The sequence below is a fragment of the Coturnix japonica genome, chromosome 3 (assembly GCF_001577835.2).
Source record: "Coturnix japonica isolate 7356 chromosome 3, Coturnix japonica 2.1, whole genome shotgun sequence".
Lineage (NCBI taxonomy): Eukaryota > Metazoa > Chordata > Aves > Galliformes > Phasianidae > Coturnix > Coturnix japonica.
Window position 1 is genome coordinate 58,013,836 of NC_029518.1, and position 24,522 is coordinate 58,038,357.

At 39.7% G+C, this 24,522-nt stretch overlaps 3 protein-coding genes across 4 annotated transcripts in view; 2 read left to right on the plus strand and 1 right to left on the minus strand.

Moving 5' to 3' along the window:
- The window catches only part of LOC107311808 (amine sulfotransferase-like), a 16,136-nt gene extending 13,767 nt beyond the window's left edge, over positions 1-2,369 (plus strand). Inside the window, exons 6-7 of the mRNA XM_032443819.1 lie at positions 35-215; positions 489-2,369. Of these exons, the coding sequence (XP_032299710.1) occupies positions 35-215; positions 489-613 (306 nt within the window). The 3' untranslated portion in view covers positions 614-2,369. The remainder of the gene's footprint in view (positions 1-34; positions 216-488) is intronic.
- Positions 2,370-6,457: 4,088 nt separating this feature from the next.
- Positions 6,458-11,357, plus strand: LOC107311777 (amine sulfotransferase-like). Its single transcript, XM_015858592.1, has 6 exons — positions 6,458-6,549; positions 7,207-7,377; positions 8,394-8,602; positions 9,057-9,399; positions 10,509-10,724; positions 10,998-11,357. The coding sequence occupies exons 1-6, from the start codon at positions 6,504-6,506 to the stop codon at positions 11,120-11,122; spliced, it is 1,110 nt and encodes a 369-aa protein (XP_015714078.1). The 5' UTR covers positions 6,458-6,503; the 3' UTR covers positions 11,123-11,357.
- A 3,068-nt stretch (positions 11,358-14,425) lies between these two features.
- Positions 14,426-24,440, minus strand: RWDD1 (RWD domain containing 1). Of its 2 annotated transcripts, none has more exons than XM_032443820.1 (7): positions 24,419-24,440; positions 22,888-22,953; positions 21,241-21,371; positions 20,036-20,179; positions 18,951-19,083; positions 17,569-17,631; positions 14,426-16,742 (listed from the first exon to the last, which is right to left on the minus strand). In XM_032443820.1, the coding sequence occupies exons 1-7, from the start codon at positions 24,435-24,437 to the stop codon at positions 16,630-16,632; spliced, it is 669 nt and encodes a 222-aa protein (XP_032299711.1). In that variant the 5' UTR covers positions 24,438-24,440; the 3' UTR covers positions 14,426-16,629. The 2 variants fall into 2 exon arrangements, with proteins under 2 accessions (XP_032299711.1, XP_015714115.1); XM_015858629.1 differs by lacking the exon at positions 24,419-24,440 and adding an exon at positions 24,216-24,379.
- Between the last annotated feature and the right edge of the window lie 82 nt (positions 24,441-24,522).

Consider the following 24,522-nt stretch of genomic DNA (forward strand, 5'->3'; position numbering starts at 1 on the left):
ATCATCAACATGCTTCAAGGTTACTTTATTGCAGGATCTCAGAAGCGCTGTGCTGAAAATCTGCAACTTCATAGGCAAGAAGCTGAGTGAAGAGGAAATAGAAAGTGTTGTGAGACAAGCTACATTTGAGAACATGCAAAAAGACCCCAGGGCAAACTACGAGAACATGCCAGAAGACATTGCAATGAAAGGGAAGGGCAGATTTCTACGGAAAGGTAAAACAGAATCATTGCTAAAGTGTCCTGCAGCACAGCAAAGGTGGAAATTCCTAGAGATTAAAGGGGGAGGTGCACCCAGATTTGGAACAGTGTCCTCCAAAGAGCACACAAAGCCCTACTTGAAGGTCCAGCAACACAAAGTTGCTGAGGAAACCTGGAACAGCTTCCTAAGCATAGATTTCCCATCTCCCACCATAGATCTTCCTGGTGGGAGTCCAACTTCAGGTAGATGCCTGCCTTCTCACCTCCCTTTGCTGCCTCTTTCCTCAGGCACCGTTGGAGACTGGAAAAACATGATGACAGTGGCGCAGAATGAAAGGTTTGATGAAGTTCTTATGGACAAAATAAAGACCCTGCCTATCAAGTTCACCTGGGATCTTGACAGCGAAATGTAGTCTGGCTTTGAGTTTTGTCACTCTTTGGAGTTCATTGAGGATGGACATGCTTGAAGTCCAGGAAGAACCAACCATGACAATTTTCAGCTGTGCTGTAGAGACAGTAAATAGGAGAACCCATTCAGAAAATGAGACTTATCTGAAGGAGTTATTCAATGTCTTCAGTTTAGTCTTTCTAATTTTATGAATTCTTTTAGTTAATTTCCATAGTAAACCACGCATTCCATTCTCCATGATTGCCATTTGCATTCGCTGGTTTTTATAACACCCCTGTTACAGGCAGCCAAATGAAGTAGCCCTGATGCTGCATGTTCTGATGTTGCCTACTGACTGAAATGCTTCACTACACTGCCTGTGTTCCTCTAATATTCAGATTTTCTTCCTAGAGCTGTTGTGGTTGGAAGCTACCTGCAGTCTGTGACTTACATAGACATTGGCTCACTATCAGGATTATTCTGTCCATGATGCCCATGAACTGTTCATGATTTTTACAAAGAAACAAATAAACAAATAAACAAACAAACAAAACAAAACAAAAAACTTCAACAACCAAAAAAGTAAAAAAACACCAAATCTTGATTACTTAAGAATTAATGACATTTGTGAGGTCAATGACACACCTCGAACATGTGTGTGAATCTGAGAGACATTACTATTATTATTAGCATTTATCTCCTAAATGTTGCCAGTTGTCATACATCAGTGCTTCTTTGTAGTTTAACATAAGCATAAAGTAATCTTTTATTTCCACCTATTCTAATACTATCAGTGGTAAATTCAGCTTCAAGGATGAACCCATTCTCAAATCACTCTTAATACTGAGATGATGTATCTTCCCTAATGAGAACAATTAATATAGAACTGCCTTGCAGACTGACTGTATTTATAGAAACTTTAAGGATCTCTGAGTCTCCCATTCCTTTCTTTTTTTCCCCCCCCCAAAATATAATCAATTTAGAGAAATCAAATCTGCCAAATTTCTCAAAGAGAGAAAATATGAAGTTTAATCTCAGTAAGTATTGCAAAGCAGTTACTATTGTGCATAACAGTGGTTTTCTCTGAAGTACTTAGGAAAGGAGTTATGGCGAGTCTTGATTAAAGCAGGACAGGATGTTGGTGTTTAACTACTCCTTCATCAGTCTTCTTATTTCTCATGCCACGTAGTCATTACTGCCAATGAAATTATGAGTTTATATATACAGATATTTGTATAATATAATAAACTTCTTTAAATGTAAATTAATTCTAAATATCTACTCTGTCATGACTATTTACAGAACATTTTTCTTTTTCCTTAACTTTTCCTTCACCTCTTTCCATGATGTTCAAATAAAAACAGTGCTGTATAGGCGAAGTTTATGCTTCCGTAATGTCTCTATAATTATCAGCCTTGCAGCTATCTTTCTTGACTCAAGAAACTTGCATTCTGTTTGCTCACATAAGTTGGTGTTTCTGTGTCCTTTATTTCCCCCTACTTGTCCAGGTAACCTCACTGTTAGATGGAGGTGAAGGTTAGTTTATGTACAGGAAATACTTTATGGAAAAATGCTATAGAAGTCTATGCACAAGAGTGCAAATGTTTCATTTCTACACCTGTTTTTATTCTGATTGCAGACAGTAACCGACCCCATTCCATTCTCTGTATCTTTCATCTGCATCTGAATGTTCATCTCTATGTTTTATGTCTGCTACTGCAGTGCTTAAAAAGTTAGAAAAATACCCAGTAGGTAAATAAAAAGTGCATCTGCTTTACTCAGCTGCTGTAGAGAAGTACGTTATTCATTGTTTGAAGATGTGTGGCAAGAAGTGCTGGTAAGGTGCCTCCAACATGCAGCTGCCAGGCAGCTGCTTTTCCCAGTGCCTGTGGTGCAGCAGGCATCCCCTCAGCAGTCACTGCATCCCTCTTGAATTTGAGCAACTGGAAGGACATTACAAGTCCCAGTCAGGTTCACACTGCAGCTCGAAGCAGAAGCAGCCAGAACACTGACAAATCTCTTCCTATCGATCAGCTCACTTTGGCCAGTGTAACGCTGTATGCTAGCACAGCTGAATGCATAGACTGCTTTGTTAGGTACCTGTGGTCAAGATAACCTCTTAAATTTCTGTTTTACTGGTACTTGAAGCAGTGGGAAATATTTTGCTGATAGGAGCACTTTGATTTGATACCAGGACAAAGAGACCTGACATCAGGATGTTTTCACTGTCTTGTCAAATATAACTGATCTGATAAGGCCTCCTGTGTGTCTGCAGAAGGTAAAAGGAATTAGCATGCAGGTAGAACAGGATGCTGCAAACCCTTGGAATGCGAGGACTTTGCTCCAGACCATGTCTTTCCTGCCATAGACAGCAGCATCAAAGAATGTGCTCTGCTCTACTTGCATACACTGCACCTCACCAGTAAAGGCTCCTGTTTTGCCTTTGCCCTCTTAGGGACACCTTGGCACTACAAAACCACTCTTGTTGCAGCACCAGAAGAACTGGCATATTTTATTAATCTTCTACCAGGGACAGCTCAGGGAGAATCATAGAATCATAGAATCACCAAGGTTGGGAAAGACCTACAAGATCATCCAGTCCAACCGTTCCCCTGTTACCAATAGCTGCTTACTCTGTCCAGATTTTATGGTAAGATTGAATAAAGGACAAATATTCTTTTCTAAATATATACTAATTTGATTCAGAAAAAAACCATAAATAAATGAAGAATGAATTGTCTTCATGCAGTCTTTCTATGCTCTTTTCCACACTTCTCAAGTTGAAATTTATAACCTTTAATTGATGTTTAATAGCTAGAAAAATGGCAGAAAAAATCTGGATGTAAAAAATTGTAAAAACCAGCAGTCCCATCAACACAAAGCGTGGTAACTATTTACAGGACCAATTACAAAGACCTGGTTATGCAATAGTACATGTAGTATGAACATGTGCATATTGTATACAGAAAAATAGAGCAAAATATACAATATTGGCAGTAATTTTGTCAATGCAAATGCAAGCTCAATATGCTTGTGACAAATATGAGCATACTGTTATAATATTGCTGAGGTATTCCAAGTACAAAATGAGTTAATCCTTTGACTTGATTTTAACTGACTCAACAAAGGTACTGAGATTAGTCTTGATAATACTATTCATAGGGAATCTGAATGGGGAACCTCTATTTACTTGTAGCAAAACTTGCATGTTGTCTTGGAAAACAAGCAGTCAGTGTGTTTTATCTAATGGTGATGGAATTAACATACTACAAAATATTAACTCTGTAAAACAGAGGGAGAGAAAATAGGTCACGCTGAAAGTAGCGTCACCTACTTATTTCTGTACAAACTATGACATATACAAAGAGCATAATAACACAGCTTGATAGAGCAACATTTTCAGCTACAGCATACTAGTTTTCAACACAGTCTCTACCATCAACACTGCATTTTCATGAGTGCTGATCAAGAACTTCCATGCCACACTCAAAAATACCTACACCAACAGAGCTGACTGACAGTCACCGCTGCTGAAATGCACCACCCATTGTTTCACTGTGCTTGCATCTACTGTTTGTTCTCTATCAGTATTTAGTAAGCATCGGTGATGGATTGTATGATATGGGATATGCTGTGTGAAAGTATCAGAGGAAACAACGAGGGCAGAATACGAAGGGTAGAAAATAACAGTACTGAAAACGTTGGTTTTAAACCATACAATAAACGACAAGTATTTGTTCCTCTACAGTCTCAAAATGAACTTTGTGCAACTTTAAGAACTATGCTTTAATATATGTTAAGTATTTGGATCTTGAGGTTAATTATTTACACTCTAAAGGACTATTTGTCCCAGAACAGATAGTAGAGTTGAATACATGGAAACGACATTCAATTAGCTGCTGAGTGACTGTCGTTCAAGACTAGTGGCAATCAGGGGCAGCTCATAACTTCTTGATGATTTTATGATATTGTTCAATTTTGTATACTCTGCCAATTCACCATCTATCAGAAGGCAAATTGTTTTACAGCCTATTTGTTTTTCCAGGAAAACACAACATCTTGCCCTAAGTCACAGTTTTTGGTGCCCTGGCTTGAACATAGAGCTGGTGACAGCAGATTTTGCTCTTTGGACCCCTTCAGAACTCCTGTGGATGATCTCTGAGCCTTGTTTTAGGAACAAGAGCTGTTACCTTCCATTCATACTAAAGTCCTTGACTAGAATTCGCAGCTACAGAACACCGGGCATGCCTGACTGAAGCAGAAAGCAAAGCAGTGCAGGCCTAATCTTTGGGTTTAAAACTACCCTCTGTTGTGAAAAAGAATTCAGCCCTACTCTTCGTTCTGGCCTGTCTCCTGACTGCCTTGGCTGACAGACCTGTTGTGCATGTTTGGGGACTACCTGGGCAATAGATCCAGGTTAAAAAGTAACCCTACACAAAACAAGGCATAGGACTGGGGGACAAAATTTGTTTTTTGTGTAAACTGGTTGCTGTGCAAGTTTCAGTGAGTGCCTTTCTCAGGCAAGATTTTGTTTTGCTTATAAGGTAGTTGCAGAAAAACAATAACATGGACACATTCATACACAGGCAACCAAAGAACTCCCTCCTAGAAGCTCTTGGCTGAGGCTGGGTCTGACCGGTTTCACTCCACTGTGATAGGGTGGTGGACTCAGGCTGTTCATTCAGAGTTCTGTCACATGCAGTGTGCAGGTATAACAAGTGTGGGTGAAAGCTTTGTGGGAGTTGAGTAAGAAACACAAACACACACACACACACACACAAAAGAAAAAAAAAAAAGAGAGAGAAAGAAAGGAGAAAGAATCTTGTAATCACTTGTGCTCCTCTTTGCTCTCTCTTCTTCAATTACTCAGTTGATAAATTGGGGAACAAGAATTAAACTTGTGTTCAAGTAACTTATTTCCTAATTCTCTCTGGAGTGCATTAACCTTTTAAAGGGTTATGCCAGTTCACTAATCTCTATCTGCATTACAGATAAACAAGTATTGAATGACAGGCAATCAGGGTAGTTAAAAAGAAAATGTGACTGCTCACACCTCTTTCAAACTGTTCACGTTTACTGTAATAGTAACATTCATCTCTGTGAGCACTGGAAGAGAACACAGAAGGTAAGGACGCCTGACATTGTTGGAGGTGTTGGTTGGTGAGTAAACAATTTTGTGTCGATTGCTCTTCTGGTAAGATGAGTAGAACTGTGCATGGAGCTCTTCTGTCAAACATTTTGAGAAATGCTGCTAGAGAAGCAGGGAATGTGCCAAGGGGGGGATGGCCATAAGAGCTGGGCTCTGACAGCTGGTCTTGCAACCTGAGTTTTACCCCCCTTTTTCAGGACTGTTCAGCAGGGGTTTGGAGTCATGGCTGCAAGGCGGCTCCCTGAGCAAAGCAGAAGGGTCAGATCCCCATAGGTGTAGGAGAGGAAGAGGTGGACACCTTTATGTCTGCAAATGAAGGTTGATTTTTTGATATGTTTTTCAAATGCATTTCTGGCTGCTTAGAGAGTATTGGAATGTTTATTTCTTCTCCCATCTGAAACACTAGACTCTGAATGTTTCCTAGGAAGGGTGGCGTGGCTTTTCTTGCCTGGTACATTCCCTGGTTATATAATCCCGTGTCCGTAAGAAAAAAGCAGGGCAGTAGCCTTTGTCTGAGCGCCATATGAGAGCTCAGTTTTTTGACAGAATGAGATCAAAAAGGATTTCTATGGACTGTGTATTTAACGCATTTTTGTTCTGTATCTTACAAATTCTTCACTCTTACTTCATAACCCTAAATGTATTCAACTATTCACCACATTTTTCTGAACATTTTTGCCTGGTTTTCTTTTCATGACTTGAATTCAAAACTGCTACCAGTGTTTCTGATATGATTAGCGACTCCCGAGTTACTTAACCTAGCACTATGAGAGAAGTCCAGTCATATCACGCCATGATAGGAGGCTGCCCAGGTGAGTTGCATGCAGTCCCAGTACTGCCCTGCTTTGGCACTGCCTCGTGGTTGGACAGCAACCGACGGGCTGAAGGGAACACTGGTCCCATAGATGGTGTCCACGTGCATGTGCCTCATGTAGGCAAGCCCTTGGCTGACCACAGGTGAATCCAAGGGCACAGGGTCATTGCCAGTCCTTGTTTGCACCACAACCCCCATCAAAAAAGGGCAATGCTGTGTGAGCATGAAGTCAGTGCAGCTCTAGGAGTGAGAAGGCAAAAGGGCAGGAAAGCCTAAACAGGAGAGTGATAATAATGCTCAAGAGGGCTTAGCTAAGCGAGTTCTGTGTAAAAGCTGGTGATGACCAGAGGAAATAGTAGACTTTGAAATTCTAAACGGAACTTTGACAAATATTTATTTACATGCAGTACCATTATTTAAATCATCTTTTTGGTGTAGTTAACGCACAGGTATATGAATAAACAAACATGGTATTAGACTTTTTTTTTTCTTTTTTCATTTTTAACCTTATGTTTATAAAAAATTTAAAGCTTAATTTCAGTGAATTGTTACAGCAACATGCATTTTTCTATGTTCGATTTTTTTTAAATTATCGTTATTTTCAATGAGATAAGAGCAAAACAAAAATCTATAATCTTATGTTTCCTTATTGCAGCTTATTCATCCATGAGCAACAACAGATTAGAGATGGAACCATCCAAAGAGTTTTTATTCAACTACAAAGGGTTTTACTTTGCCGTAAATACTACACCTGAGCATGTAGCTTCCCTGGAGAATTTTGAAATCAAAGACAGTGATATATTTATAGCTACTTATCCAAAATCAGGTAAGAATTGAATTGAATTCAATGGGGAAATACATCAGCTTTTAGTCATTCATCGAACTGCATGCACAAGATTGTTAGATTTGCTTTTAGATCCAAACCATCTCTGAGTACATGCACTGCAGCATAAAGTACAAGTTCTGCTTACCAGTGCCTTAACAATCAGACTGAAGTTTCCTGCTTGTGACCCACTGGGCTGATTTATGTGGCTCTTGGATTCAGTCTGGCACGTGTGCTCAGAAGAAGGCAAGACCTAAGAGGTCAAAACGCTGAGAAGGTACTGAGATGAACACAGGGAAAACAGGAGATGCTACTTCATTGTCAGGCAGTGCTGGGAGAACCTGTCCAGGTCAGGCAGAGAGGCAGGATGAGAAGGCAAGATTTCAGAGGTCTAAATGCTAATCCACTGAGGTGAAAAGTTCTTTGGAAGTGGAAGTTTTGTGTTGCAAAGGGAAAGGAAGGAGGAGAAAGATGATTTTGAATTATGAATTGCACAGAATGCCATGTTTTTCCCATTTACGTCCTTCCCTCTGTCCTGCTCCACCACCTGTTTTCTTCCTTTGTCTATTTGTCTAGAGTATGTTCCATCGCTGTGCAAAATAGTCCAGGTTGATGACGCCAAGCTGAGCAAGATTGTCAGCTGGGAGGGGCACTTGCCAAGTTATTGCTCCTCTGGTTCCTAAAATTATTTATTGATCTTATTCTGTGGATTTAAATCTATAACACATACAGTCTAATCTTAAGAACCAAAAGCTTCCTTCCCAGGTGTGTCTTCAGACTTGGGTCTGAAAGAAGAAACTTGGGTTTTGGATGCCTTCCATTCTCTGTGCTTGTACAAGTCAGCCAACAGTAATAGTTTGTCACCCTTCTGCATTGCTCTGAATTCTCTCAGCTGTCCTTCTTTCCTGGCAAACAGCATAAAGGGGAAAAGACACCCAGAACTCAGATCTTCCCTGCCATCAACTTTAACAATAATTCTAATAAAATTAAAATTCAGATTAAAAAATTTTCTTTATCAGGAACAGTGTGGACCCAGAATATTTTGAGCTTAATACTCCACGAAGGCCACCGTAATGGAACAGAAAATATGGAGACCTTGGACAGAATCCCCTGGGTGGAATATAATGTAAAAAACATTGATTTTGGTAGTCTTCCTTTGCCTCGAGTTTTTGCCACTCACCTGCCTTACTACTTAACTCCAAGAGACCTGAGAAACAGAAAGGGACGTGTAAGTGAATCTACTTCTACCATGTAGTTAAATCCCATCCTGACAATTTCCCTGAGAAATTTATTCCAATTCCTGCCTTTTTCTTCATTTAGTTTTCCACATCTTGGTACAAATATCACTGCTTTAACAACAGTGAGGAAATCTAGAAATTGCTTATTCCATTTTCCTCTAGCCATTGCTGCGAGAAATAGGGGTGGTGCAGAAATGCAACTTGGTGGGATAAGCAAGGGATAAAGCCTTGGACTGATGACACCCTTGTGAAAGCTTCAAGGTCCAGTGAAATAATGACACTTGAAAAAAGCCTCCCAAAACCACAAAGGGAATACTGCTGCCTATGAGCAAAACAACAGTGACTCAGTACCCAGAATTTACTACACATAATAGACATTGTGATGTAGTCAGGATATTGGAGCCCTTTGATCTGTCTGAGACTTGTTGCCTTGTTGTATTGCAGGTTATTTATGTCTCCAGGAACCCTAAGGACGTGTTGGTTTCTTATTATCACTTCTCTAAATTCATTGTAATTCTAGAGAAAATACCAGATTTTAACATTTTAATGGAGAGATTTTTAGCTGGAAAAGGTAGGATATTTTTTCTTACTAAGGAGCCTAAACCCTACTCCATGATGTCAGAGAGAATGAGGATTAATTATAATAACAAACATCATGCACCCAGTATCCTCAGCTATGCTTATCTGCAACCAAAGCTAGAGTTGATGCCTGAGCTTGGCCCTCCTATGGGAGGGAACACAGACAAGGTTTGCCATTCTGCAAATACATGCAAGCTGCTTATTCTATAGGAAGTGGGTATTTGTTCAGAGTACAAACATCATGACATATTGTCTGTGACCATGTGTGTCCCTCCACTGTCTGTAAATGCCAAAATAATTGGGCCCCTGTGGGGAAGCATCTGATCTCATGAAAGAGAAAAGAAGAAGAGGAAGAATACACCTCCCTGTTAGTGGCTAAGGTCCAGATGATGGTCGTGATTTTTTCTGTTTTACTTGAGCCTGATGGCTGTAAGCAGAAATTTCTACATCTTTTGTTGTTTGTGTTTGTTTTTGTTTCCCTTCCTTAATGCTTGCAGTGCTGTTGATAGTTTCACAGCTGGTGGGTTGATAACGATGAAAGGATTTTCATATTAATACTATTGACTATGAGGAGTAAAAAAGGTAGGTCCACTGTACTAGTGTATTCCAGATATTTTCTTCCTATACTGAATGCATTTTCAGACAGGTCTTTAGATTTATCTGTAAGCTCAGAGTACACTCTGTCCTAGTGGAGGACAAACAAATTGAGACTTTGAACAGAATTTTTTGAGCAGAATTATTGGAAAAATTATCTTCCCATCTAACAGGAGTCATCTTTGCTTGCACCCCAAAAAGCCTCTCTGGTATAAAGGAAAGAAAGGTAAAGGGTTTCTAAGATCCTGCGGCCCACTGAGGTACTTGAGGTAATTTCAGACTAGAAGGTTGCTGCTTGTTGGCTGCCCGTGCTTTAGTGCAACTTCTCCTTCCACCCACGGTGGGCAGCCCGTTTCGATTGGGAGAAGGCATAGACCCAGTAGTGCAGCCAAACTGCCTGCCACCGTGACTGTCCCTCAAGCCTTTTTGGTCAAGGCTAACCTTTGAGAGAGTTTAGCCCTTAGCTAGGACAAGAGGACTGATAAAAACCCCACAGGGTGAGTGCCTTCCTTCATGGTGACAGGGGAGACTTTGCCAGGGCAGCTGGTGCAGGACACAGAGGTGAGCCAAGCTGTCCACCTCTGGCAGCAAGCTAAAGCCTAATTGCCCTCAAGAGGCCAAAAGCCAGACTATCCATGTCATTAAAATGATGGCCAGCTTTGGATTCAAAACGATGTCCTTAACAATCCCATATACGACTGCTTTATGCATTGGTTTTTCCCATATCATCAACATGCTTCAAGGTTACTTTATTGCAGGATCTCAGAAGCGCTGTGCTGAAAATCTGCAACTTCATAGGCAAGAAGCTGAGTGAAGAGGAAATAGAAAGTGTTGTGAGACAAGCTACATTTGAGAACATGCAAAAAGACCCCAGGGCAAACTACGCGAACATGCCAGAAGACCTGGCAATCAAAGGGAAGGGCAGATTTCTACGGAAAGGTAAAACAGAATCATTGCTAAAGTGTCCTGCAGCACAGCAAAGGTGGAAAATCCTAGAGATTAAAGGAGGAGGTGCACCCAGATTTGGAACAGTGTCCTCCAAAGAGCACACAAAGCCCTAATTGAAGGTCCAGCAACACAAAGTTGCTGAGGAAGCCTGGAACAGCTTCCTAAGCATAGATTTCCCATCTCCCACCATAGATCTTCCTGGTGGGAGTCCAGCTTCAGGTAGATGCCTGCCTTCTCACCTCCCTTTGCTGCCTCTTTCCTCAGGCACTGTTGGAGACTGGAAAAACACGATGACAGTGGCGCAGAATGAAAGGTTTGATGAAGTTCTTATGGACAAAATAAAGACCCTGCCTATCAAGTTCACCTGGGATCTTGAGAGCGAAATGTAGTCTGGTTTGAGTTTTGTCACTCTTTGGAGTTCATTGAGGATGGACATGCCTGAAGTCCAGGAAGAACCAAACATGACAATTTTCAACTATGTTGTAGAGATAGTAAATTAGAGAAGCCATTCAGAAAATGAGACTTATCTGAAGTTGCTATTCAATTTCTTCAGTTTCCTCTTTGTAATTTTATGAATTCTTTTAGTTAATTTCCATAGTAAACCATGCATTCCATTCTTCATGATTGCCATTTGCATTCGCTGGTTTTTATAACACCCCTGTTACAGGCAGCAAATGAAGTAGCTGTGATATTCCATGTTCTGATGTTGCCTACTGAATGACACGCTTCTCTACACTGCCTGTTACTGTTCTTCAGGTCAGATTTGACAAGTTGCTCCTTGAAATTTTGATAAAAAACCCATGTCATAGCCAGAACGGTTTTTTTGGTGAATGCTCCCTCTAATATTCAGATTTACTTCCTAGAGCTGCTGTGGTTGGAAGCTACCAGCAGTCTGTGACTTATACCAGCACTGACTCACTATCAGGGTTTAATCTGTCCATGATGCCCATGATCTATCTGTTCATGATTTTAACAAACAAACAGCAACAAACAGGAAAAAAAAAACACTAAAACTTGGTTACTTAACAGTTAATTACATTTGTGAGGCCAATGACACACCTCGAACATATGTTTGAATTTGAGAGACATAACTATTATTACCTCTGCAGCTAACAACGGGTGCGTACTTGAGTATCTCTCACCTTGCTTACTGACAGAAGCATGGCTGTCTTCCTGCTGGGTTCCACACCTTTTCTCAGATGCCAAAAATATCAAAAGCAACAGTGCCTTCACACTGCCAACCCAACCTCTCTGCACTGCCTCCACTGGCATGGTGCTGGCAACTCTAGGCCTCACTGCTACTGCTTTCAGATAGGGAAAGGAATCCCATCCCAGATACAAAGCATTCCTCAGCAGACTTGCAGCTTGGACTCAGCCTGGTCAGCTGCTGACACCTTATCCCAAAATGTTTACAAATATCTTCTCACTTCTTGTTCTGAAGATCTGAGTTTTCATACCAGCCATATGTCCTCAGCTGCACCAGGAACTGTGGCATCTGAGTTACAGATACTGGGTACCAGTGTACCCTGGTGTACCTGGGTACCAGAGCCATACCTCATGCATGTCCACAGCACTGAAGTCTTTCATTCCCAGACTGCCAACAGATATGAGATAAAGGGCCGATCTGAAAAAATGGATCACCTCAAGATAAGGTGCATGCTGAACTCCCATTACCTGCACAACAAAGCCTTGGCCTTACTTGCTTGTCAGATCCCTGTGTCAGAAACATAGGAAGCTTCCCCCAGGCAAATCTCACTGCAGAACTGGCTAACAACACTGAGACAAGATGCTTTTGAAACTGCTCCTGCTGATGCAGAAACAATCATACTGGCATCTCACATATGTCGGTCTGACTCACTGCTTACAAGGGCCAGTCCATCTCCTCCACATTTATTAGCTCTATCCATTGCAATCATACCAAGCTAAAACTCAAGCTCCTCACCTCCCCACATTCACACTGTCAGGTCTCTGATATTTCTCCAGCATTTATTCCTTCTGATAATCTTTTGTTCTCTTCAGTACAGCCTCACTCAAGTGGGCAGATCATGATGTAAGGAAGAAATGTTCCAACATTTTCTCAGACACCATCTGCACTCTCTAGAGGGTCTGAACTCTCATTCACTCTTACCATTATAATGCTTACACAATCAAAGTATCACGACCGCTTTTGGTTGCTGTTAAATCAACATCCTAACAACCAGCCAAAGCAGGACGTGGCTTCTGAACACAGAAACATTCCAAATCATCACTTTAACTTGACAAACAGCACCTAACTTGGCTTTCCCACAAATCGCTTTAAAAAAAAAAAAAAAGGAAAAAAAAAAGGAAATACTTTTTGTTTTTCCCTTACTGGTACCAAAGATCAGTATTTTCTTTTCATTTTTCAATCCAGCTGTTTTCACCTTCTGATAGATTCTACTCGCTTTTTTCTGGAAGCAAGTACTTCATACAGATGAAATCACAAGCTGCTTTATTTAGACAAAGCCAACAAGAAGAATAGGGCTTTTGTACCCCCAGCAGTACAGCCAGATCATCTTTCCTTCTAGAACTTCATGTCCTCGATATCAAGAAAGTAAGTTACACAAAACATCCATGATTTACATAACCACCACATCCCCTGATATACGAGTCTGAACTTCAGACAAGCAGACTGTTGTTTTTTTCCACCTGTACATATTTATTACCCTGGGCACAGAAAACATAAAACTAGTTCAAAGTCAGAATAGTAATTCAGGCCTTTTGCTGAGTTTGCCTTAAGTACAAATAAAACAGATTACAAGTTGGACCTTGAACTTTTACTTTTTTTTTTTTTTTTTTTTTTCCAATGGTAGACTACACTCAGTCCCATCACAGTAGTAAAAGTCCACCTAACACTCATGACACAGCCCAGCGATACCAGTTAACTCTTGCAGCTGCAGATTTCACGAGCATTCAGTGTAGAAATGAAAATCAAGTTCCTTTCAATAAATGCTATTACACCAAAGAACTGAAAATCCCTCTTCCAATTGGAGCCAAGTCGCAATGCACTGAAGGGCTGATTTAGATTAAACAGAAATGAAATACCAGATTCTGCAACTTACCTGACAGCTCTTTATCTCAGAATTCAGGATATCAGCACATTGGATACAGGTGCAGTCTCGTCTCCTCCAACAAACTCTTATTTTACTTCAGCAAGCACACAGTTAAAACCGAAGATACTCAGGACACATCACAGCCTGATGGTTAAAGGTTTCCTAGTAGAAAGACTGAAGTGAGGCAGTGGGTGGTGCATTTTATCAGCAGAGACAATGGGTCACCCCTGCTGGTGCAGATTTTTATAAGCGTGGCATGCAGGCTCTTGCTTATCACTGGTGTGTTTTGACTGTGTTGAAAAAGTGTTTGGTAGAGCAAATTCCCAGCTACAAAACAGCATTATGGTGCTCTTCCTATCTGTTGTAGTTTCTAGAAAAAGAAATAGGAGGCACTACTTTCAGACTGACCAATGTACAAGGAAGGTTGTCAGCGCTGCTCTCAGTACGGTGACTTGGAATTACTAAAATCCATTCAAACTTAACTGATGGAATTTCATTAGACTAATATGGATTCAACTTCAGTCTAATTCAAAGTTTTAAATACTTCATCTGAACTTCTTGATAACAAATAAAAAGATCAATCTCCATCTCTGGAAACAAAGTCATACAGATACACCCAAGTCCACTCGGTAAAATTACCTTTTATTTCACAAACGCTAATTGCTAATAAACAAATTAGAACTTTAGACTGAGTCACTGAAACTTGTTTCAAAGACTTGGAGAAATGGACTTGAGGAAATTTTTTTGTCATTTCAACCCATATTTCTGCTGATAAAAAAAAAAGATGTAAGTAGCAATGAAAATATACTTTGAACTTCACAGTTATTACTTCTTAAAGCTACACAATCTTTGCATAAAAACCAATAAACACAGTGTGAAAACAAAACAGAAAACCCCATTCATCTAGAAAGTATTAAGAAGCTCTTTTTCACATTGATGCGATTCTTGTATCACCAGTGACCCACTTAGAAAACTCTCTCAGATTATCCCTATTTTGCACAGACTATACAGCATTCTTGGATTCAGTTCAGATTTGAAGAGAACTTACTCAGTGCTTTTAGGAAAAATACACTCCTTTTAGCCAAAAAAAAAAGTGACAACTGAAAGTAACATTGGGAGGCTCTCTCATGGCTGATGAGACACACAAGAAAATGAAGTTCTGTGCTAAACATCATTTAAAAGCGTGCTAGCAATTACACAGGAAACGGGACACAGTTATTACAAACCTTTCAATCCCACTTCATCTTTGGAAGAGACAAGACTTTAAATATCACATTAGCTTACAAGTTTTTAAATATATTTGGTAATACCTGCTGGAACACAGATCCTCCTTATTGCTTTGAAACATACAATGTTACAACTGAAACTTAGGTGCTTGTCTCAAGTTCTGAGGTGCCAAAACTAGAAACATCAAATAGAAGATGGTAGGAACAAAGGCACATGGTTCATTTATAAAACCATTTACAGGGTACTTTAATATTTATTTCTATCTACTGGGAACTCTTATTTATTCCTCTTGAGTATAAAAAGACAAGACTACTGAAACGTTATGCAAGATCATCCGCACAGATGCTCTCAAATGGCATGAGCTGAGAATCTTAAACATCATTATATTATTTCTGAAATCAAATTCCTTATTGTGAGCAAGAAATTTCCAAATATTGAAGTTCATAAATCCATTAGTCTTCTAAGCATAGATACTTCAGTGCAATTCTCTTTTAAATGGTTGAAGCTGGAGCAGTTAAGGCAATCTACCAGAAGTGTTTTAAAATCCAGCACAAAGCTTCTAATCATCAAGGTGCCTGGCAGTTATCTGTTCAGAGAGCTGCTTTTTGAAACCTTCATCCACCTGACACAGTCCCAAACACTTTACACACATTTCTTCAGTGTTCTAGGTTTTTTGGAGGTCTGAAGGGAGGCTGAGTCTAACATAAAGCCAGTAGCTCCACAAGGAACTCTTCAGATGGGTTAACATGCTACCCAGCAACTCATGGATGCTAACTTTACTATGCTAAGACTTTCACAGATGGCCAACAATCTACTTCAAAAAAACTCTCAGCAACCACAAATGGAAGCAGAACAGGAATGAAGTAAAATACTATTACTGCCTTCTGTGCTCTGACAGTGTTCTCACATTCACTGTTGCCGAAAGCAAATTATTTTTTCAGTTCACTGATTCACAAGAACTTTAAAAAAGGCTTTCTAAACACATCAACCATTTTAAAATCAACCATTTCATTTTGAAGCTGCGGCAAACAAAATTTCACTCTAATATGTAAGTGGTTTCCATTCAACATTAAAAATGCTATGCCTTATTAAAAAAGGGCTAGTGCTGCCTATCTACTGCTATTCGGCTAATAATTTGGGGTATCAGAAATGACTGTCAGTTATTGCATTATAAAATTTCAAAGAAAAAAAACCTGCATAGCACGTAAACCGTTCTATTCAATACGCTTTCCCATGCATATCCTACAAAGAAGACAGTAGAACTCAGCTTCCGTATGCAGGTGTGTTTAACAATCACCATGCCATCTTTCCTTCTTGCTTGTTGTCGCTTCTCTTCTGAGGACGCTTAAAGAAGTGGAGGGAAAAAATAACAATAATAATCAGAAGAGTATGCCTCAAGTTTTTCATGTGAAATATTAGTCGATTTATTTATGATGACAGTCATCAGAAGACCATACTCCTAGATGTAAAATATTTTTTTTCTTTGAAAAAAGGAAAATCAATACACATTACTACAACCACAGATGCTGTGGTTTTTCTGCCTGCCTCTCTCTCGTTACATAAGTCCATACTGATGACAGGGCCGGTTCCAAAAAAATCTAATCACTATCTAAATTAACAGGGTTGTAGTCAGGGTCATCTTCTTCATCCTCCAACTCTAAATCATCCATTTCTTGGAATAAAGATTCATCAACCTCCACACTGTTTCCAGCTACAAAAAAAAAGAAAAAAAAGAAATTACACAAAGAGAAAAAAAGTACCTGAACAACAAAATACAGTCTCAGAATACAAAAAGTACAAAGCACAGCATGTATATGCACATTATATATAAATAAATACGTGTGTGTGTGTGTGTGTGTGTGTGTGTGTGTGTACCATACACACATGCAGCAAATAACAGCAGACCACATAGAATTATCCTTTAAATTCTCTCCAGGAGAAAATTTGAAAGGCAGACAACTACTTCAGAGAGGCACTGATATGTAAAAAATATATATATATTAGGTTTAAAATTTAAAAGCAAGATGAGGCTTTCTATGCTTTCATACTTTCTTCTAAAATAGACAAAGCTTAAGAGCAAAACTTCAGAACCACTACTTTATTTGTATGTATCAATAGCGACATCTTCTGGCCTCTGAACAAGGTTCTGTTTTTCACTGCTTTTGAAGGAGCCTTTTATAACTGCTTCCATCTAGATAACACCATTAGATTGTAGCAACTACAAAAATCAGTGTTATTTATTAACAACTTCAATTTAAAATTACAACACTGATCAGTGCAGGAGTTTTTAAATAACAGATAGTGACAGGATTAAAAGTTAACATTATAAGTTACGTTCCCATAACTTGGGAACAGAGCCCAAATTCAAATGCGAAGTCTATTCTTCTCAAGGCAGGAAAACGTTCTATCAATAACCCATCTTAAAATTAAAAGTGACACTGACATGAGATTTTAGTCAGAATTATAATACAGACTTTGCTTAGGAATTTTTACATGTTTTAAACCACTGTCTTCCAGGTGCAGAAACAGAAACTTACCTTCCTCTAAGAACTGGATGTCAGATGTATCAAGGTTGTGATCCATTTCAAACAGCTGTTTCCCTAGAAGTTAAAATGTATACATTTCAAAATGCTGTTTGTTTATACAACTACCAACATAAAAACAAACCAACAAAATATCAACAAAAAAAAAACAACAGAAGTCAGATTTCAAATGACTCTTTTCAGATGCCCAAACACATTCCAATCATAAGCGAATCAAGCATTCTGTACAGATTTCACAAGACTTACTACCATTAAGACTTCTATCAAGTTTGATCAAAATTACCCAGAGGTTTCAAAAGCCTTCAGAAGAGAAGGGGGAGGTAACAGCAAGCGCAGTGGAACTGTCAGGCCACAGCCTGAATCAGTGGTTAAGTACCAGGTAAGAAGGTGTGGCTAACCTAGGGAGCTCAGGTGCAAGCAATACACAAGTGAAAAGGTGAAGCCTGGATCCACCCTTCCTCATCATTAGCAGCCAAGTGAGCAGCATCTCACTGGGTAAAGACTGTGTTCCTCTTGAACCATCAGTGATTTTTGGAAGGGGTGAGCCAATTTTTCTTCTTTGTTACCTGCTATTGCTCTGTAGTGCTTGTATCCCATTAGAAGGCACTGTCATTGCCTTCTTTTGCCATACAGCGATACCACACAGTCACATCAGTTATGTTTTCTGATGCAGTCAGGTTAGAAAGTAGATTTATCATCACAGGAGAACCAAAGTTAAGCTGTAGAGAGTCTGGACAATGCTATTTAAGACTTATTTTTGCATACAGGCTCTTAAAATAATTTCTTCTGCATTTTTTTCCCCAGTAGATTTGGATTCTGCTGGACTGGGATTTACAGACAATACATCCTGAAACCATAATTACGACAGCTCTTCTCCAAAATACTGAGTAGCAGAACTACCATTCTCACGAGGCATCATAAGCTTGCTGTGTTGCTTCAGTCCATCAGCAACATCCCAAACTCCTACATGCCTTCAAATAATTTTAAGTCATGGCATGATCCAATACAAATAAAGCCAAATCACTAAACTGCTCAGTGTAGATTCTTTCTGTTGTTTGACAATCCTCAGCAATTTATGCCAGGGCAATGCTCATCAGCAGGAGCTCAAAGCAGTACACAGCCTGGCACAAAACCAAAAGAAGCTTGAATACACAGTTTGGGTCAAGATTTCTACTGAAGTCATTAAGGTTCCCAATCAGCTTTCTATTTAGCCCACCAAAGAGCCCAAGAAGACTTGGAGAAATGTGAACAGTTATTTAATTTTGCTTTAAAATCTGATTTACTACTATCATCTATTGATGTAAGAATTATCTTTAAGGCTTATCATGATAGTCTGAGAACACTGCAAAAGTTTCAAGTACAGTTTTAAACCATACCGCTTAATTTATTTTTGCCTGCTTGTTCTTCTTCCTTCATCTTTTTTCTTTTTATTTCTAAGAGTTCCGCATCAAACTTTGCTTTCCAGTTCAGAAAATTCTCAATTGTAACAGGAGTGCCATGAAAGCGTTGCTGAAAAAACAAACAAAAAACAAGGCTGCAAATACAATCAACAAGTGAAGATGAGCATTTTCTTCCTTACTTACATTGTAGCACCCTAGAAGCATTTGCTTGCTGTGAAGCATTCTCATAAATTAATTCTAACCCTGAGCACATACAAAGAACACATTCTAGCTTGTTTCTGTTCTTCCCACAGGTCTCTCCCTTCAGAGAGCTGCACTGAGGCGGAAATTATAGAAAAACACCAAGTAATACATTTGGACCCACAGTGCAATAATAAAGGTTATGCTTAAGTAGGCAGCACTTATCAACTCCTACGTGCAATCTAGACTGAAACTTTCTATTAAAAAATACATTAACTGTTCTCTCTCAATGACAGACAAAAAAGGTTGGCAGGGTTTTTTTTTTTCCTACTATTTCAGACATAGCGAACATTTCATGTTCCATCACCCTCTAGCTACTGAAGAAAGCACATAATCAGTAGTTAACACAATATGTCCCATGGATAGAAAAAGTATTCCATGATGACTGATAGAAAGTACATGTACAGGGAGGACAAACCACATCCTGAAGACTGGTCCTTACTGCTTCTGCTCCACCAAGGAAGACTTGCTTCTACAGAACAAGAGCAGTCTGTGCACAGCGCTACATATTCTATCCTTTCCACTTCAAATAAGAAACTGACTACAGACTTTGTTTTCACTTGGGAAAAAAAAACCCTGCCTCAGTCTTAGGGAGTAATGCTGGAGGGGGTTGTGAACATGCAACACATCTGTGAAAAGATTGCTTTAGAAAGTGAGGGGAAAAATAAATAAAGATCTTTGAAGTGCAATGAACTGCCTTGTGGACCTTAAGCATTAACTATATCAACTTTGGGCTAGATGTTCCTCTACTACTACAGCTCAGAGTTGCTCTTTGCATCAAGAAAAGTTAAATCTTTAGTTAGAAATAATATTTTACATACTTTCTCCTCTTCTTCCGCTTCTCTTTCTTTCTGTTTCTTTTCCTCTTCTCTTCGTGTTTTTATTTGATCCACTATTTCATTTAATTTCTCCTGTACCGCAGACACTAGAGTGAAGATCATTACCATTCCCAAATTTTCTTCTGCCTACAACACAAAGAAGGCAAAATCAAGCAGAAGAACCCCATATTTTCAGAAGCTTAATACACATAGCTGTTCAGAAAGCATAATTGTATACATACACACAGATAACACAGCTGAGGCACTCTACATCCATTTCAAAGTTCACTGTAAAATCCAAAGTCAATTGGCCAAATAAACAAGTTAAAGTCACTCTCAGAATCAAAGAATGGCCTGGGTTGGAAGGGACCTCAAGGATCATGAAGTTCCAACCCCCCTGCCTGGCAGGGCCACCACTCTCAAATGAATGGATAAGCAGCCAAACACTGATGATAATGATACGTCATCAACATATTCTAGACACCAGGGTAGTTTTCTCATGGATAAAAAAAAAATCTACAGGATTGTAGGAATACAAGGTTTATAAAATGTAGTTTCTGATCTGTTGTTTCTTAAGATCTACACTCTCCCTTGTTCCTTAATCCCTTACTCTCTTTACATATGTTCCTTTCAGGTGGGACAAAATCAAAAATCACCAGCTGCTGAAAGAAAGATGTAAAATGTAAACCAAAAAGAGAACGACCGAAGAACATTTTACAGCTATTATAAGGCAGATAAGATTTGCCAAGAAATATTTAAATCAAGAAGGTTTCCTCTTCATACCTTCACAAAGCACTGTCACTGATACCAAGGGTCAAAGAGTATTTTTTCTCGACCCAAAATAGTTATTGAAATGCAGCTTTTTTTTCTTTCCAAACAAAACTGAACTGACTTAGCTCCACAAATACTAGTTATACATTTAAATTTGTACATTTCTCTCTTGAGATAGAAATGCTAAGAGGGAAAGCTGTAGAGCCCTCCATTTCCTTATTTCACATGTGCACACTGATTAACTCTTTATTTTATGTTGTTAACGTTATTTACATCACTAATGCCATTTACCGAACTTCGGTCTTGAATTCAGCCCTTACAGTATGGAACATATTTCAAATCAGTAAGTCATCTCTCAGAAAACAACTTAATTGAGGGATAAATTCCTACTAAATCAAGCGATATCAAGAGTAATTGAGATATTCCATTTCACTTACCTGTTGTTCCAATAGGTTTATTATGCTTGTGACATCATTATCTTCGAGATTCTCCTGAGAGACGATTTCATAAAGGGGAGTTTCATCGGGGTATTTTTCTCTGTAGGTAAACTTAAGGGTTGTTTGGACATCTAAAAGACAAAGAACACACATTACAGTGATTATCTTACCTAATTCTGATTGTACATTTTTCTATTGCATCAACAGCCTAAATAGTTTAAGGTAGGAAAAAAACTTGTCTTAAAGGACCAGTCATCTTACACACATATTACATCTTACAGAACAAATTTAAATATAATGCAAGAATAGTAAATAACTAAGACTGAAGTTTACCCTTTCATAAGCTATTTCAGACTATTTAAAAGACTTTAGAAAGACTGGAAATTTTTTTCTGTGGTACAGTGGGTACCTCTTTTCCTTGGCATCCCACTTAATGCTGGAGAAAATGAAGCAAGAGTCCTAACAATCAAACGTAGAGAGAATCTCAGCATATTACTGCTTTAAATTCTGCATGCCTAGTTGGAGCAACAACTGGTGTGGTAGCCAACAGCTCCACATATGACACGAACATAAATGTCCATTAGAAGTTAATAAGCAAGGAGAAAAATTGCCTGAGGAACACACACTCAACCTGATGTTACTGAGAGCTAGTCCAGCAAGGAAGTAAGGCCAGAAAGAATTACATTCCCTCCTTTCATTCATCCTGACAGAATACCAGGGAGGAACCTTCCTTCAGTTCACGACTCACAGTTCTGGTAGCTCAGATCTCCCTTTAACACACACTTGCTCCGCACAGTGCTTACTCCTTTAAGGCCAAAGGAGATGACAGCAGTTTTCTTTCCTCTAACTCACGAACACAGAATAACACCTCTTGAACTTATCTGGAATGAAATTTGCTTACAACAAATTCATGTAATCACTGATACCAAAAGAGATAAAGCATTCTTGAACATGCCAGAAGGCAGAAGTACTTCAGAGTGCCATATAGACTTTCCGTGCCAGAAGAGCACCAAATGCTGATGGAACCCTAAGCCCTTTCATAAAGAGAAGACAATTTGGACAGATACTTCACTAGACGATAACATTTAAGAGCCTTCTGCATGTGCAGAACCTTATTTTAAAGTAGTTCAGAATACATTTTTCTCCATCTAAAAAAGATGTGTTTGGAAGAAGGAATAGGGAAATCTTCCACTGAATAAGCCATTGCTCTGAACTTCACTGCAAGGAACTGATTCAGTGAACTACCAAGGCTACCAAGCCCTAAACAGTTATCTCATCTTTCAGAGGCTGCTCCACAACAATAACCAAATCAACATTTTATGGCAACAAGCATGGAAGACACCAACCATTCTGGTGCTAGCACACACAGTTTAGGCAGGTTCCTAACACTACACCAACAAAAAACATCACAATCAACATCCACAACTTCTATATACTTGAGAGATAAATCTTACCCACCTCTTGCAAGACAGCATCAATGTTTCCTACAGCAGTTTCATAAATGTAAGATGCTTAAAGACAGACTTTGGAAAATAGCCGGGTATACAGAAACATGCATTGAAACAGCTAATATATATATATATATATAAACTCAGAAGTTACACAGAATAATCTCCCTTCCTGTATATTAAGACACAATCAACTTACTTTCATCATTTTCACCTGCTTCTGATGTCACAGTAATTGTGAAAGTCGTTGGCTTTTCTGACAACACTGTTGAAAAAAGAGAAAAATACATTTACTTTAAATTATAAAACTTCTTCACATAACTAAAACTGAATTTCTCTAGGACTAGTAAGGTAAAGAAGCCTTGATACAGTGTTAGGAGCCTTTAAAATCATTAAAAGGTGCTTTCCAATTAACTACTGTTTTCCACGTGATGTGATATTTGAGGTGCTCTTTAAATGACAGCATGTAACATGCACAATAGCAAGACGTCACCAAGAGTACAGACTTACCTACCAGTGAGTGACTTGAACTAGTAAAGCCAGTATAAGCAGAAAGGTCCCAAAGCCAGATCACTTTATTGTGCTAGATAGGTACAATGGGTAACCAGCCTATTTCTGACTCTAGACTACCTTTACAGTAAATCTGTTCCTATTACTGTATTTAAGACTGCTTGATGTGAAAAATGGTTCTTAAAACAAACAAATGTGATGGACGATGCTTTCATTCAAGAGCACAGTTCTAGAAATAGCCTAAAAAATGAAGGTAGCTGAAAGACAGACATTGGTGCTTAATAGACCAAAAAATGGGTAAACTTATGTTCAGCTGTCACGGACTAGATGGTTTCATCTTATTGCTTGAGTGAGCAGCAGGTGAAATCCTTAATTAAGGATTGCACTGTACCACTGCTGTAACCTATAACCAATGTAGTATATGTGATCTAACAGTGTTAACTGAATGTTGCCCAACTGCTAATGTACCACCACTACAGACTTCTGTGATCCCTCTTCTTCATGGGTATAAGTACATTATTACCAGATCAAACAATAAACCAGAATAAACACTTGACTGTATGAAAGCGTATAAGTCACTGACTCAGCATCCTCACCTAAAAGATACCACTCCACGTTGCTTTAACGTGAAAACGAAGAACCAGAAGCGTTTCCAGATTAAAGCAACAAACAAACGCAGCGGGTAAATAACAGAGTGAAGTTAGTGCGGAGTAAAACGAGGCGGGACGTGGGGCAGCGCAGGTAGGAAGGCGAGAACGTGCAAAAATCACACAGACATACAGCCTACAACTGCAGCCCCTCGGATGCCGGCCAGCGAGTGCACACCCTGCACCCAGCCTACCCTAGTCCCACCCCAGGCCTGGAACTGAGGCACCCCGGCACCCAAACACCCCACGCTCCGCTCAACCTTCACTTCCAGAAAGCCAAAAGGGGCGGCAGGCAGCGCCCCGTACCCGGCCGGGCCTCCACCGCCTCGTAGCAGCCGTGGGGCGGAGCGGGCTGCGCGCCGCGGCTCACCCGTGAACGAGTCCGGGTAGATGGACTCCAGGGCCTCCAGCTCGTTCCGCTGCTCCTCGCTGTAGTCCGTCATCGCCTCCAACGGCCATGGGCCGCCACACACCCAACGCATGCGCCGGCCGCCGGCATCGGCTGGCACTGCCTGGCGCCGACCGCGCGACTCGCTCGGTTGTGGATGGCTTAGGGCTGGGGGTGGGACTCACTCTTGTGTTCGCTGTCCATCGTGGATCTGATCTTCTTAGTTTAAATCGACTTTAGTTGGGTAAACAGCAGCAGTTGAGGTTCAGCCTCTGGCACCTGGAGAGCT